Source organism: Nansenia antarctica (assembly GCF_963989245.1).
Source record: "Nansenia antarctica genome assembly, chromosome: 6".
In the NCBI taxonomy this organism is placed as follows: domain Eukaryota; kingdom Metazoa; phylum Chordata; class Actinopteri; order Argentiniformes; family Microstomatidae; genus Nansenia; species Nansenia antarctica.
The window spans coordinates 68,480,082-68,496,589 of NC_137676.1; the positions used below are offsets into that span (position 1 = coordinate 68,480,082).

The 16,508-nt window shown below is 50.6% G+C and overlaps 2 protein-coding genes across 2 annotated transcripts; one reads left to right on the top strand and one right to left on the bottom strand.

Moving 5' to 3' along the window:
* Nucleotides 1-359: 359 nt before the first annotated feature.
* On the top strand, nucleotides 360-8,644 carry fbxo10 (F-box protein 10; the record flags this gene model as incomplete). The annotated part of the gene is made up of 10 exons (XM_080533635.1): nucleotides 360-953; nucleotides 1,306-2,199; nucleotides 3,008-3,157; nucleotides 3,713-3,849; nucleotides 4,199-4,269; nucleotides 4,776-4,928; nucleotides 5,185-5,556; nucleotides 6,030-6,340; nucleotides 7,995-8,182; nucleotides 8,452-8,644. 10 exons carry the CDS (start codon nucleotides 360-362, stop codon nucleotides 8,642-8,644), a joined length of 3,063 nt encoding a protein of 1,020 aa, XP_080389761.1.
* A 1,820-nt stretch (nucleotides 8,645-10,464) lies between these two features.
* Nucleotides 10,465-16,471, bottom strand: polr1e (RNA polymerase I subunit E; the record flags this gene model as incomplete). Its single annotated transcript, XM_080533856.1, has 12 exons — nucleotides 10,465-10,717; nucleotides 11,073-11,204; nucleotides 11,361-11,442; nucleotides 11,880-12,010; nucleotides 12,141-12,237; nucleotides 12,592-12,708; nucleotides 12,918-13,062; nucleotides 13,382-13,434; nucleotides 15,416-15,501; nucleotides 15,662-15,738; nucleotides 15,849-15,952; nucleotides 16,408-16,471. The coding sequence occupies 12 exons, from the start codon at nucleotides 16,469-16,471 to the stop codon at nucleotides 10,546-10,548; spliced, it is 1,260 nt and encodes a 419-aa protein (XP_080389982.1). The 3' UTR covers nucleotides 10,465-10,545.
* Between the last annotated feature and the right edge of the window lie 37 nt (nucleotides 16,472-16,508).

The following is a 16,508-nucleotide window of genomic DNA, read 5'->3' on the forward strand; positions in this document are numbered from 1 at the left end:
CAAGTCTTCCAGGAACCAAAGCTACCGTTGTTTATTTCTGTTAGCAAATATTATGATGTAAGAGATTTCAGATCTTTTCTTTATTTGAGCACTTTCTCAATCCATCCAGCCTTGAGCTGTCATACTGAAGCCTGACATTTTAAACAGCGTGTGTTTGTGTGCGTGTGTGTGTGTGTGTGTGTGCATGCATGGGTGCGTGCGCTTGTGTGTGTGTGCGCGCGTGTCTGGTGTGTGTGTGTGTGTGTGTGTACATGCATGGGTGCGTGCGCTTGTGTGTGTGTGCGCGCGTGTCTGGTGTGTGTGTGTGTCTGGTCCCCAGGTGAGGAGGTCTCCCCAGCCAGCCATCCAGGCAGCCAGCCATGGAGGTGGGTTCCCTCCCCGTGGAGGTGTGGCGCGTCGTCCTGGCCTACCTGCCCTTGCCCGACCTGGGCCGGTGCTGCCTGGTGTGCCGCGCCTGGAGGGAGCTCATCCTCTCCCTGGACAACACCCGCTGGAGGCAGCTCTGCCTGGGCTGCCCCGAGTGCCGCCACCCCAACTGGCCCAGCCGGCCCCACCTGGAGCCCCCGTCCTGGCGGGAGGCCCTGAAGCAGCACGCCCTGGCCAGCCGCACGTGGACCCAGAACGGGCCCGAGCTCCAGTCGTCCGCCTGCCTCCACCTGTTCCGCCGGAGGAAGGACCGGCGGGTGTGGCACGTGGGGCCCGCCGCGGCCGGCTGCGAGTTCGAGACGCTGCGGGGCGCCCTGGGGGCGGCGGGGCCTTACGACCGCGTGGTGCTCCACCCGGGCGTGTACGAGGAGCAGGCGGAGGTGGTGCTGAAGGTGCCGGTGGAGGTGGTGGGCCTGGGGAGGCTGGGGGAGGTGGCCCTGCTGGTGTGCGTGGAGCAGCAGTGTCCCACCGCCAGGCTGTGTAACCTGGTCTTCATGCCGGCGTGGTTCTCCACCGTCGTCTACAAGGTGAGGGGGGGGGGGGGGGGTGGGGGGTGGATGGTGATAAGACAGACCCGGTCTCTCTCTCCCTCTCTCTCTCTTTCTCTCTCTCTCTCTCTCGTAAATATAAGTAATATTCTGATGATTGTTGTTGATTTTTTTTGTTTTTGAGCTAGGCTTCTCTCTCTCACTGTTGTTTTAAATATGACTCTCGTCTCTCTCTCTCTCTCTCTCACTCTCCTCTCCCTCCCTTCCTCTCTATCTATCTCTCTCTCTCTCCTCTCCTCTCCCTCGCTCTCCCTTCCTCTCTCTCTCTCTCTCTCCTCTCCTCTCCCTCTCCCTCTCTCTCTCTCTCTCTCTCTCCCTCTCTCTCTCTCAGACGTCGTCGGGTCATGTCCAGCTGGACAACTGTAACTTCGAGGGGGCTCAGCTCCAGGTCCGAGGTCCGGGAACCTGCCAGGCCCGTTTCTGCTCCTTCTCGCAGGGCAGCTCCGCCCACTTCCTGGGCGTCGCCCTCAGCCTATTGGACAGCTGTGACTTCTCAGGCAGCGACTCCGCCTCCGTGACTGTGGAGTGCGCGCCCGTGTCGGAGCGCAACTGGGCCTGTAAGCACCTGGCCGCCCTGGCCCGCACTTTCACGTCCTGGGGCTCGCCTGGCAACGGCAGCCCACCGGGAGGCCCTCCGGGCGGGCACGCCAGCGGGACGCAGCCCCCTCCTGGTGCTAACGTCACGCTGGAGGACTGGAGCAAAGGAGATGGAGTGAGGAGGGGTGGTGTACGAGGAGGAGGAGGAGGAGGAGAGGAAGGTGTGTGTCAGGACACGGTGATCGAGGAGGGCTGGAGCGAGAGCGAGCCCAGCGAGGGAGAGGAGGAGGAGGAGGAAGAGGGGGAGGACAAAAACGGAGAAGCAGCCGCCGAACGCGGGGACCGCGGCAACAACGATACTATCAACCTATCGAAGGACTACAAACTCCCCCACAGCCACCACGGCCTAGCCCACCTCCTGAAGGCCAGGGCGGACGGCTCCCTCCCCCCCTGCTGCTCCCCCGACCCCCCCTCGGCCCCCCCGGCCCTCCGCTCCCTCCTCCAGGAGCTCCAAAGGGACCCCGAGGCCCAGGCGCTGGCCGCCTCCGTGCACGGCTGCGTGGTGAGGCGCTGCCTCTTCCGCGATGGGAAGGGCGGCGTGCACGTGTGTAACCACGGCAACGCGCGGCTGGAGGGGAACGTGTTCCGGGGGCTCAGCTACGCGGTGCGCTGTATCCAGAACGCCACGGTAACGGTTGCTTGGAAACATGCGCGTGTGACTAACATGTTTGTGAGAAGTATTGTTGGATTGCTGTAAGCCTTAACTGTCACATTTGACCAATAACTTTCACATTTGACCAATACCTGTCATATTTGACCAGTAACTGTCATATTTGACCAATAACTGTCAAATTTGACGAATAACTGTCACATTTGACCAATGACTGTCATATTTGACCAATAACTTTCACATTTGACCAGTAACTGTCATAGTTGACCAGTAACTGTCATAGTTGACCAATAACTGTCATATTTGACCAATAACTGTCACATTTGACCAATAACTGTCATATTTGACCAATAACTTTCACATTTGACCAATGACTGTCATATTTGACCAATAACTGTCATATTTGACCAATAACTTTCACATTTGACCAGTAACTGTCATATTTGACCAATAACTGTCATATTTGATCAGTAACTTTCACATTTGACCAGTAACTGTCATAGTTGACCAGTAACTTTCACAGTTGACCAGTAACTGTCATATTTGACCAGTAACTGTCATAGTTGACCAGTAACTGTCATAGTTGACCAATAACTGTCATATTTGATCAGTAACGGTCTCGTGTGACCAGTGACCCGCCTGCCCTCCTCTCCCCTCCCCAGATAGTGATGTTGCGTAACGAGGTGTGTGGGTGCCCTCCTCTCCCCTCCCCAGATAGTGATGTTGCGTAACGAGGTGTGTGGGTGCCCTCCTCTCCCCTCCCCAGATAGTGATGTTGCGTAACGAGGTGTGTGGGTGCCGTGCGTCCCTCCTCTCCCCTCCCCAGATAGTGATGTTGCGTAACGAGGTGTGTGGGTGCCGTGCGTCCGGCGTGTTCCTGCGCCTCTCCGCCCAGGGGCTCATCGCCGAGAACAACATCCACTCCAACGGAGAGGCGGGGCTAGACATCCGCAAGGGGGCCAACCCCATCGTCCTGGTAACCGACGCTATCCCACAATCCACCTGGATTGTGCTGTCCCTGCCACCCTGTCCCCAGCATTCATAAGAGCAATTACGCGTCATTTCCCTGTCATCAGAATGATCACGCCCCTTTTTGGGTAATAGAAGTGTAGAAGTTTGATTGGCGGTCAATGGGAATTTCTGGTCTTTGCTACTTTAATCCGATAAAATAAGAAAACCGTAGTGCTTTTTAGATATTAGGAGCCCAAATCCGATGGCCAGTTAGGCAAACTATTATATAGTGTCGTTGCCGATCAATGATCGACGTCGTTATATAGAGAAAATTAATGAAATAGGGGTTGATTCATCAGAGCAGTCATACGTCATCTCCCTGTCATCAGGGATTTGTAGTTCTTCATTTCATTTCATAATTTCAATTCATTTGATTACCCGGATGCGTTGCTCTTATGAATGCCGTGAAGGGCACAACTGGTGCCAACTCCCCCCTCTTTTTCTATTCTTCTTTTACTTGCTGTCTCCCCCACTGTTATTCTCTCTCCCTCCCTCCCTCCCTCCCTCCCTCCCTTCACAGTGTAACAGAATACACAGTGGTTTGCGGTCTGGTATCGTCGTGCTGGGCAACGGGAAGGGATCCATCCGTAGCAACCAGATCTATAACAACAAGGAAGCGGGCGTGTACATTCTGTTCAACGGGAATCCTGTGGTGAGGTAAAGGGGGGGGACCCTGAATGCTTTGGGAATGTTCTGGAATGTTCTGGAATTTGGAGCTCTGCTGTTCAGGGTTCCGAGCTTTGTCATATCCGGTCGATGTGCGATTTGAACAACAACAACAAAGCTCTGAGTAGTAACTGACACGGGGAGAGGCATTCTAGTAGACATTCTACTGTATCTGATACACGTCCTATAGTGTCTGACCTCTCTCTCCCTCCCCTCCCTCTCTCCCTCCCTCCTCGCCCTCCCTCTCTCCCTCCCTCCTCGCCCTCTCCCTTCCCTCCTCACCGTCTCCCCCTCCTTCCCTCACCTTCTTCTCCCTCCCCCTCACCCCCCCACCCTCCAGTGGTAATCACATCTTCCAGGGCCAGGCTGCTGGGATAGCTGTCAATGAGAACGGCAGAGGGGTGATAGTTGGTAAGTGTGTGGGTGTGTGTGTGTGTGTGTGTGTGTGTGTGTGTGTGTGTGTGTGTGTGTGTGTGTGTGTGTGTGTGTGCATGCGTGTGCGTGCGTGTCGCTTTGGATAAAAGCATCTGCTAAATGATAGGGTGTAATGTAATGTAATCTAATGTAATGTAATCTAATCTAGTCTAATGTAATGTAATCTAATGTAATGTAATCTAGTCTAATGTAATGTAATGTAATCTAATCTAATCTAGTCTAATGTAATCTCATCTAATGTAATCTAACCTAGTGTAATGTAATGTAATCTAATCGAGTCTAATGTAATCTAGTCTAGTCTAATGTAATCTAATCTAATCTAGTCTAATGTAATGTAATCTAATCTAGTCTAATGTAATGTAATGTAATCTAATGTAATCAAGTCTAGTCTAATCTAGTCTAATCTAGTCTAATGTAATCTAATATAATCTAATCTAGTCTAATGTAATCTAATCTAATGTCATCTTGCCCTCCTCCCCCAGAGAACGTGATCGGGGAGAACCAGTGGGGGGGGGCGGACATCCGGAGGGGCGGGGACCCCGTCCTGAGGAACAACTTCATCTGCCACGGCTACTCTGACGGCGTGGTGGTGGGGGAGAGGGGCCGCGGCCTCATCGAGGGGAACCACATCTACTGTGAGCACTTCCTGTTTACTGTGATGTCACTTCCTGTTTACCCAATGTCGCTTCCTGTTTACCTGACGTCACTTCCTGTTTACATGATGCACTTCCTGTTCACCCGACGTCACTTCCTGTTTACCCAACATCACTTCTTGTTTACCTGACGTCACTTCCTGGTTACCTGACGTTACTTCCTGTGGTCAGGAGGAGAGGTGTGTTAGGGGTATTATAGTCTGTCACCTTCACCTTCCTTCTTGCTGTGTCTCCGTAGGCAACAAGGGCTGTGGCGTCTGGGTCATGGCCTCCAGCCTCCCCCAACTGCTGGGGAACTACATTACCCATAACCGCATGTACGGGCTGGCCGTGTTCTGCCGGAAGGACCCAGAGGGCGGAGGGGCGAGAGAGGGGTACCAGGGGCCGCAGGAGGGAGGAGGAGGAGGAGGAGGAGGAGGGGAAGGAGGGAGAGCTGGAGAAGGAGGAGGAGGAGGAGGAGGAGGAGGAAGAGGAGGACAGGAGAACTTTAATGAGGAAGGAGAGCTGCTGGCGTGGGAGAGTGACCTGGACAGCGAGGACGAGCGCTTCTCCGCCCGGCGCTCCATCAGCGTGGCTCTGGTGGAGGGCAACTGCATGAGCCGGAATGGAGGTAGGAGACACCGCATGAGCCAAAATGGAGGTAGAGGACACTGCATGAGCCAAAATGGAGGTAGAGGACACCGCATGAGCCAAAATGGAGGTAGGGGACACCGCATGAGCCAAAATGGAGGCGAGAGAGCCAACTGTAAGCCAATACAGATCTACGAGATGAAGTCTAGGTTAACTGTTTGTCTCTTCCCTCTTGTGCCTCTGTCTCGCCCTCCTCTCTCCCTTTGTCCTCCTCTCTCGCTGTCTCTCTCTTTTTTCCTCTTACTATACCTCTCCCTCTCTTCTCTGTTTCTCTCATTCTACCTCTCCTCCTTCTCTTTTACTTCTCTCTCTCTTTCTCTCTCTCTCTCTGTCTGTCTCTCTCTCTCTCTCCCCCTCTCTCTCACTCTCTCTCTCACTCTCTCTCTCTCTCTCCCCCTCTCTCTCTCTCTCACTCTCTCTCTCACTCTCTCTCTCTCTCTCTCCCCCCCCCAGCGGTCGGTCTGTACGTCAAAAGCAGCGAGCCGCTGAACGTCGTTGCTAACCTGGTCAACGGTAACCGCGCCGCCGGCGTCGCGGTGCTGCAGAGCGGTCAGCTGACCCGGCTGGTCGCCAACTGCGTCCACGGCAACGGCCACGGAGGCGTCACCGTGGAGAGGGAGTGCCGGGTGGAGCTCCGTGGCAACGGCGTCTACGATAACGGAGGCCACGGTGTCAGCTTCCGCGGCGACGGGCAGGTCGTGGAGAACGACGTGGTCGGTAACCGCGGTTGCGGGATACGGGTGACGGACAGCGCGGACGTGAAGGTGAACCGGGCGCGCACGCACACACACACACACACACTGACACATACACACAGACATACACATACACACTGACACATACACACAGACCAGTGGTGTAGTCTAGTTTTTTCTAGTGGGTATACTGTGATTTTTCCCTCCCAGCCTCATATCGTTCATTTCGGAACGCCATAAAATTAAATCTGCGCTCCCTGTCTAACGTTATATATATCTAACATTACATGTTATAAGGCTGATCTGTGCATGATAGTGCTGCATTTTGACATAATGTGTGGTGGCCTGGGAAAACCCTTCACATGGTGGCATTTTGACATTTTCATTTTTAAATATTTCCATAAATTAGAAGTTCTCAGCTATTCATAACTGGTTGAATGACTGAGATAGCCCTTTATTTTAAAAAGTTATGAGCATTTTAATGTAGCATGTCAAAAAAAGTGAAAGGGGAGAAATCCTCCCCTTTCTCCTCCGGGTCGGGGGAGGAGCCTATGCAGATCGGCCGGTCTCGTTTGTCTGCTTGTGATGCGGTGGTAGTCTGCTCGCCTCGTCGGTATGCGAGGGACAGATCCATTTGTGTGTCTTCTAGTTAAGATTGTATTACTTTATGCTTATTGTGAGCATCAGTAAACTGGCAATAACACAGGTGGAAGTATCGTCTCTCCTTTCGCTCATGTGTGCGTGCGTTGCTTAACTGAGAATGAGACACGTTCAACGTGACGTTGTTTCGCTAGCAAACTACCCGCCACAAAAACATCAAAATAAGTACTTTCTCTTTTGTTTTCTTAAAATGTTTATTCACCATAATGTAGTATGGAGTTCAAAGTACTAGAATACCACATAATATCAAAATCGCCAAAATCGCGATTTCCATCTATATTTGCTCTTTGCCACGAACGAACGCCAGCGACATCCAACGGGTTTTCCCAGGCCACCACACATATTTCATGTCGCATCACCCCCCGTTGATGGTATATGGCGCTATAGTCAGTCCCAATGGTCGAAAAGCCAAGTGCTTCGTAACACAGACGGGGTGGATTTTATGAATGAAAGTGTGAAAGTTCTGTCACAAAACGCTGTTACGTATCCTTGCACATTTTTAAGTGGGTATACGGAAATCCTTGGACTTTCCTAGTGGGTATACTGCGTAGTCCTGCGTATCACGTAGACTACACCACTGACACAGACACAGACACACACACACATACACACTGACACACACACACACAGACAAACACACACACACACACACACACCTACACCTGTGTGGTTGTCTTCAATTTCATACACACACTGACACACACTCACACACAGACAGACACACACACACACACACACAGACACACACACCTACACTTGTGTGGCTGTCTTCAATTTCATACCGTACGCATCTATCCATCTCTCCGTCTCTGTAATGTATGTCTGTTATACTGTAATGTACATCTGGATCAGAATGATCCGGATTCTTTTCTCTGATCCAGGATCAGATCGGGCTGGCTGATTTCCCCCCCCCATGTACGACTCAAAATCAGCCAGATAGATCTGATCCTGGATACCCCAAAAAAGAATCAGGGTCATTCTGATCCAGATTTTAAAAAAATCCGAACAACTGCTCCCTGGTTATGGCCGTAGTTTGACCGTGTTATTGTGGTCGTGGTCGTAGGTGTTGCGTAACCGGGTACAGCCGGTGCAGGGGTGTGGCATCGCCGTGCTGGGGCCCGCCAAGGCCGTCGTCCACGACAACCTGGTGTTCCAGGGTCACCCCGGCAACGCCAAACCGCCACTTCACCGCGACCCTGGAAACGAGAGCTGCGTGCTGCGCAACAACAGCGTACTGAAGCACAGCGACAGGTAGCTAAGCAACTGTGTCTCCTTCGTTGATCTCCTCTCGCCGCCCTCCCTCCATTTCCCTCCCTCCCTCCTCTCTCCCTCTCCTCTTCCATCTCCTCCTCTCTCTCCTTTTCTCTGTGGGCCCTGCACCTCTCTAATACATGCTGTGCAGCAGCATTGTGTGTCTATTTGAGGGACAATAAAGCTGATCTAATTTAACCCCCCCTCCCCCTCCCCTTGCCCCATCCCCCTCCCCTTCCCCCCCTCTCCCCTCCCCTCCCCCCTCCTAGGAGCTCTCCGACGTCCCCACCCTGGACTCTGGACAACCCTCCCCCCCGCCCCCTCGCAGACCCCCCCCCCGGCCCCGCCTCCTCCTCCTCCCGACACCCCTCCCACCTCGCCATCGCCATGACTACCAGGATCACAGCCACCGTGGAGAGCGGTTGCCATAACAACGGCAGTGTGTTCTGTTCCATCCTCTGAGAAAAGGGGAGCCCTCCTAATCGGGCCCCCCCCCTAGCAACCCCGGTCTCCTCTTAACAACGGACCCCCGAATCTATGACCCGGACCACAGAGTCACACCCCCCCACCCCCCACTTTGGGAACATTCTGATGTTCTCTCATCCATCGGACGCTCGGAAATCTCTGTCTACGTTTTTGGGAGAGGTGTTCTAGAAGGTTCCAGAAGGGTCATGCTAAGCTGTGACTGTTGCCATGGCGCTGACGTCGTAGCGAGTGACTATGCAGGGAGGAGGAGGAGGAGGAGGAGGACGACGGAGGTTGTGACTTGTTCACTGGCCAACAGCCGTTCTGGACCCTATCGTCAACCTGGCCAGTCGCCGGGGGCAACCACTATGCTATCTTAGAATCATAGCACATTAGATATATAGATATATATGGATATATCTACAGTGCCAGTCAAAAGTTTGGACACATTTTCCCATTCAATTGAATGGGGAAGTGTCTCCAAACTTTTGACTGGTACTGTATGTATGACATCATCACTTTTCAATATCTGTGAGGTATCGCTCTATCATTCCATCGACATGTCATCTATCTAATAATAATAGTAATAATAATAATAAATGTGTGCAGGAACAGAATGTCGAGCAGCTAGCAGGCCTGGGGGGGGTATTCCGTCAATGTCGCTAGAGGGAAATCCAGGCTTATTCTGATAAATGTCACGAAAGTTATACAAAAATAAGCCTGGATTTTCCTTTAGCGACGTTGATGGAATACCCCCCTGAACCCTGGCTGTACTGAGCTGTCTCAGCGTCGCTCCTTGGCAGATCTCTGCACAGGAGGATCAGCTGACGGACCCAGTCGTCTGGAAGTGGGGAGGACGTGAAGGCTGGATCAACAGCTGTGGATCAATGTAAACGGTCGAGAGATCAGCCAGATTGGAGGCTGGCGGAGGTAGGAATCGGAGGACGGGTTCTTTGTAACGCATGGAACGGAACGACGTCAAACGCGCGTGTTTGATTCCGTTCCGTGCGTCACAATGAGCCCGTCCTCCGATTTCTGCCTCCTCTCGTCTGTGTAAAAGCTGTGCCCTGCCTGGAAGAGTGATGCGTGTGTGAATCATCAGCCACTTACCGCCGATCACTCTGTTTGGGCGAGAGCGTGCCAAACGCCCCAGGAAAGTTACGCTCTGAACAGAGTACTTTCTACAGCCCACATGGCCAAACGGGGAGCCAAGCAGCAACAACGTGAAATAGTTGGGGTCTCCTTTTTACATTTGTCAACGTAGCAAGCAAGCACCTAATCCATCGGATATACAACATCGATAGTTGGTGAAATGCTAATGGAATTTTTTTTTCTTTTCTTTTGTAAAAAAAAAAAAAACACGCTCCCGTTTTCCTGAAATGTGCAATATGTATAATGTCTACAAATGTGCCTACGTATGACTGTCCCGTCTAAATATACATGGTTTCAACCCAGATGCTGTATACATGTTTTAACTCTCGTTCTACATCTCTTCAACCAGAGGAGTGTGGGGGGGTTGGTGGCGGCGGCCTATATTGAAACATTACAGACAATGAGTTACATAACCAGGGGGGTATTCCATTAACGTCGCTAAAGGACAATCCAGGCTTATTGTGACAAATCCCACGAGATTTATAAAACAATCCAGCCTTATTTTGACAAGTCTCACGAGACTTATCAAAATAAGCCTGGATTTTCCTTTAGTGACGTTGATGGAATACCCCCCAGTGGTATGGAATACCCCCCAGTGGTATGAAATCACGCATCACAACATTGAGTCACTTCTGTTTTTATTATGCATACAAAATCATTGGCCGAATGACTGTTGACCCTCTTCTGGTCTTCAAAACGACGACTCGCTCCTTCCTTCCTTCCTTCCTCCCTTCCCTTTCCATCCCTCAATGCATCTTCTTGCGTTTCCTGTCCATTATTTTGGGCTCATATTTGACGAGGGGGAGGACCAGGGAGGCCATCCTGTGCTCGGGCGTTGGCCTGGTCTCCTCCTCACTCTTCTTCACCCGGGCGGGTTTGCTCAGGGTCAGCCCCAGAGACTTAGCCACCCCCACCACCCTACAGGACAGACACACACACACACACACACACACACACACACACACACACACACACACACAGAGTCAGTAAGAGAAAGGTTCATTCCTGTCTCACATGATTATGATTCAGAGACTCTCCCCTTCACCTGTGTGTGTGTGTGTGTGTGTGCGTGAGACGAGCGACATGATACAGACCTACAATATCCTGTAGAAACTAGTTACAGCCAGGAATTCTCACTGTTCCGCTCAAAGTTTGGCTTATCATTTCGGGGTGTTTCAGGAACTGTGTGTGTGTGTGTGTGTGTGTGTGTGTGTGTGTGTGTGTGTGTGTGTGGACCCCAGCCCCCCCCCCCCCCCCTCTCTCTCTCTCTCACTTGTCCTCTGTGATGCCCAGGTCTCGGTGCAGCAGGGTGAGGTCAGAGGTCATGCCTCCCATGTGCAGCAGCAGGGTCAGGCAGTACGCCGCCACCTTCACACGCATCGACGCCGAGAGGACGTGCTGCAACCTGGACGGACGGACACACACACACACACAGTGTTTTCAACCTCACAGAGAAACACGTAAAAGGAGGTCTAACATATTGAAGATGGAGAGAAACGGTAAAGATGGAGGAGAGGAGTGACAGAGGAGTGACAGAGAGAGAGAAAGTGTGGCCAGCTACCTGCCCTGGTTGAACGTCTCAACGGTGAAGGTCTTGATGATCTTGTTCTGGATGATGCGTGGGCAGCCCTCATCCTGCCCGACTGAAAACGTCAAATAAGGGTTATTTACATGTACATTTTAGGCATTTCGCAGACTTACAACAAATACATTTTAGTGTAAGTGAATCATCTATCCACCAGTCGTAGCAGGAGAAAGTAATCTATGCTCAGGCCTGGTGCCATTGGCAGTCGTCGTGCTAGAAGGAAGAATATATATATTATAATTTTTTACGCTGGGGAAACAGTACACGGGGGTAGTAGATGTCTCCTTTTGATGGACACCTCCTATGGAATCTGAAGCCAGGTCTAAATCATGCCCTCTGGTGGTCATATACTGTATAACCACCTATTGTGAATCATTCACACACTCCCAAACACACTTGTGTTGGGAGTACATTCATTCGATCGAATAGATGTAGTCCACACACACACACACACACACACACACAGGATGTCTGTGTCTCCCTCTCTGTACTCACATGCTTTGGTGATGTTCCTCTGGCTTTTTAGCTTCATGAGTAGATTGAGGTAGTAGGCACAGCACGCCTGTCTCTCTCTGGCCTCGCCAGCTCTGGGTAGAGTCTCCAAGTGCCTCAGCACACTCAGAGACCTGGACACACACACACACACACACGTCAACAACACAGGGATAGAAATCTGTTAATAACTTGGGCCACGGCATGGTCAGGTTAAAGGTTAAGTGAGTGAGTCTGTGTGTGTGTGTGTGTGTGGATTCCTACCTGCCCGCCTCTCTCATCTTCTGCAGCTCATCTGGGGTGAGGGCGGCCATCTTAGAGCCAGCCTCCTTCAGCGCCTCGTACTCCACTGGGGTGAGGACTAGGACAGGGATAAGGACTCACACACCGTTAACTGAGAACATGAACATGCACGCACAGACATTTAACTTCGAGAGAGAGAACACACACACACACACCTTTAAGTGAGAGAGGAGGGAGAGAGACACACACACACACACACAAACACAGGCCGTCTTCATGACATGAATAAAAAGCAATGTAGGACTCATCTATTATATTAGCCTTAACGAAACCCACCAGAACACATCACAGTCCCATCACAGTCCCATCAGCCCACAGCAACAACACACTGGACTGTGTGTGTGTGTGTTGAGGTGGAGTCCATGCCATATCTTGGTGAGGAGGGGAGGGGGGGGGAGGAGATGAAGGATACGGTCGCTGAAGCTGTACACCTCCTCCACCGTGTCTGCGTCTGGGTGGCAGGGAGGCAGGTAGACACACACCTCCATCTCGGCCTGGGTCTCCGTCAGGGCCACCTCCTGCTGCAAGGCTGGAGGGGGGAGAGGGAGAGGGGGAGGGAGAGAGAGAGAGAGATGTGGGGGAAGAGATTTATTTATACGATTCGCAAAGTCGTTTCATGTACTTACTTACTGTGAGTCGCTCTGGATAAGAGTGTGCGCTACCCGACTCGAAATTAAGATGCATAGTGGTGATTCTCACATTCACATACACACACACACACACACACTGCTCTGTTACCTTCCAGTCCCTTCTGTTCTATGAGGGCGTGGGCGGCCGTTGCCACGGCGTTCTGCAGGGTCTCGTTGCCCACCTGGTTCAGCCGGCGGGAGCTCAGCGCACGCTTCTGCTTGTTGGTGCCGAACGCCTCGATCAGGGAGTCCACCTGCAGAAGAAGAAGAAGGTTTTATTCGCCATGCGATCAACTTGTCAGTCAGTTGTTGACATTTTGTATTTTTTAGGGCTCTAGACACAGGGGTCAGCCATAGTCGGCGCCCCTGGAGCAATTAGGGGTTAAATGCCTTGCTCAAGGGCACATGCAGCTCCCTCCTGAGGCGGGGATGAGGCTTTTACAGCCCGCTGACAGACCAACGATGTGTTCTGGGTCGTTAGGACACGCCTTTGATTACCATGGACCCGTCCTCCTATTTCTACCTCCACCAGCCTCCCCTGGAGGATGTATACAGATGGATGGATGGCAGTACCTTATCTCTGTATGATAGAGTGCTCTTGGGCGAATCCTTTGCTGTGGACTCCCCTGAAAAGGCAAGATCAGACATCCAACTACTGTTACTACTAGCGATATCTGTGTTTTTTTGACAACATTGCGCAACACTTTTGGATAGCAGTCATTTAATACAGCCGTAACGTCCTTGAACACATAGCCCCACCGGAGTCAAAAGGCCTTCATCATTGTGTGAATGTTTCCAATCACTTTTCCATTTTACTAACACACATATTAGCGACACTTTAATGAATGTGCAACAATACTATGTGCAATATGACAACCCTTGTGTACATAAGGTTCAGATATAGAAAAAAGTTAGGATATTTATAGCATAGCATAGAGTACAGCACAGTGTTTTATTGCATAGAATAGTAGTATAGTATATTAGATAGTGTACATAGCCTTTATTTATTTAAACCAGCTCTTTTCCCAGGGGAGCCCCCCCTCCTAAATTTCGTTGTATGGTACCTGTACTGTATTAATGACAATAAAGACCATTCATTCATTCATTCATCATTCATTCATTCATTCATCTCTCTGTCTCTCTGTCTCTCACTCACACACTGACTCACATATTACTGCGCACAAACACATTTTTGTTCTGTGTTAACTCTACGCAAAGTCCTACGTCTCGGTGGGAAAAGCTCAGAGTATCCGAGGAGCACCTGAACGCACCATTAGTAGGATGTCACAATGAGACTCCACAACACCAAAGGTGACGAGAGGTAGCCGATTTTTATTGCTCCCGAAAGCACAACATGTCTGGATAATTACAACCTCAAACGAACACGGTAGTTATCCAGAAGCTGCGTGGTTACGGGCCAAGTCGTTAACCTGTTGTGACCTTAGAAATTAGAAATTTGCAAGACGAATCCGCTCGTAAATCGGTTACTGCAGGGCGTAATGTACAGTAGGAAACGTCATGCTAGTTATCCCACAGAGACTTGGCAGAGAGTCTGATACAGACATTAATCTGTCAGGTTATAAGCGTCAGCTCCTAAGCCAAAACAAACACACACACACACACAGGCAGATTTGGCTGAACGACAGTGGAATGTTACATTAGGCGACAGAAACACAGACGCCTGGGTCGTATGATGTTGAAACCACCCACCAACGCACACAGAGAGACAGAGAGAGAGAGAGAGAGAGAGAGAGAGAGAGAGAGAGAGAGAGAGAGAGAGAGAGAGAGAGAGAGAGAGAGAGAGAGAGAGAGAGAGAGAGAGAGAGAGAGAGACACACACACATACCTCAACAAAAATGATCTAAATTCCACAAGTCCTCAACAGCATTTTATTTTCAGTGTGAGGGGGGGGGGGGGGGGGGGGGTAGAGAGAGAGGGAGGGATGGAGTAGCGAGAGAGGGGGCGTAGAGGGAGAGAGACGACGCACGCACAGCAGTGGAGTTATAACTCTTGGCCAACATGGCTGTGTTTCTGGGGCCTACGGCCATGGCTGGAAGCTCATCATGCCTATATCTGAAAGACCTTCTGCTAGCATATCAGCCCAATAGAGCTCTCAGGTCTTCTGACACTGGCTTTCTCTGTGTACCACATGTACAAAAGAAGAGATTTGGTGAGGCTGCATTCTCATTGTATGCACCCAGATTGTAGAATGCACTGCCAGTTTACATTAGGGATGAGACCTCAGCAAATAAATTCAAGACTAAAATCACAGCTTTTTAATATTGCCTTTAAATGAGTCCTATTTTAAATCCTTTGAAATCCATTGGAGCGTTTGCTTGAGTCTGCCTAGTGCGCCAGGTGGGCGGGGGTTAGCACCTTTGGGACTATTCCATTGGTTCAACGGCACCAGGCAAACGCAATCAAGCACAGATATCCAAGTATCCAATACTGTCTAAAGTCAGGTCTGATGTAAAAAATCAGGTGTTGAGAAAATACGGTTTGCTGATTCGGGTGCCCGTAGTTTTTCCCGTAGAATAATATATTAGAATATATCTTAATATATATATATATAATATATAATATTATTGAAGTGGATCATTGACTTACCTGGGATGACTGGCTGCATGTTGAACAGCTGGGCATGGTGTACCTCCATCTGCCTGGTCTGCTTGTTCAGGACTCCCACATAATACCTGCACACATGATGTACAACTCTGTGACTCTCAGCGACAACACACACACACACACACACACACACACACACACACACACACACACACACACACACACACACATTAATTTCAGAGTTGCACTCTCAACTACTGCTACTTCAGTAGAGGCCAAGACACCTACTGGCAGAGGTTGTTGCATCTCAACGATCCTGTCCCAAAGTTATTTCCAACGTAGGAAAGTCTGTCAGACTCTGCAACCTTAGAGAGACAGAGAGATTTAGAGTTGATTCGAGGGTATAGTCCTTCCATGTTGAACATATTTTTCCCACTGAATGTACCAGTATTCACAGCACAATAAACTGTCTCACCAGCATCCGCCTGCTCTTCTTCCTCGGGTTGCTGTCATCCGTGTTCTTGTAGAAGGTGAAATCCAACTTGTCCGTCTTTTTCATGTTGCCATTGGAAAACTGGACTGCAGGAGAAACATATTGACACGATTGTATCTAAAGCATATTGGCATTTGGCAGATACAGAAACAAATTGCGGCCGTTAGGCGGAGACAGTCAGTCAGTCTGTGTCTGTCTGTCTGTGTTTGTCTGTGTCTGTCTGTCAGTCTGTCAGTGTCTGTCTTGTGTCTGTCTGTCTGTGTCTGTCTGTGTCTGTGTCTGTCTGTGTCTTGTGTCTGTCTGTCTAACTCTACATGGATCTGGCTCACATGTGTGTAGTTGACATTGCGGCATAAACACTATGCATAGCCACCACACTGGTGTGTCATGTGTGGGTCACTCAGGACAGGCTCCCCATGTGTGTGATGAAAAGAAGACTTTTGCACTAAAGACAAGGCGAGGGAGTGATTCCAACTCCCGTGGTCTGAGAACACATCTATTAACGTTCACTAGTAGGGGGGTAGAAAACGGGGATATTTACCAATAACAGCTTTATCTGCCTCTCTCTCCTCCGCACAGGACACCCATGTGCAACTGGCGGCCATGATTGTTGACAGGGGAGAGACTCAGGGGAAGTTATTT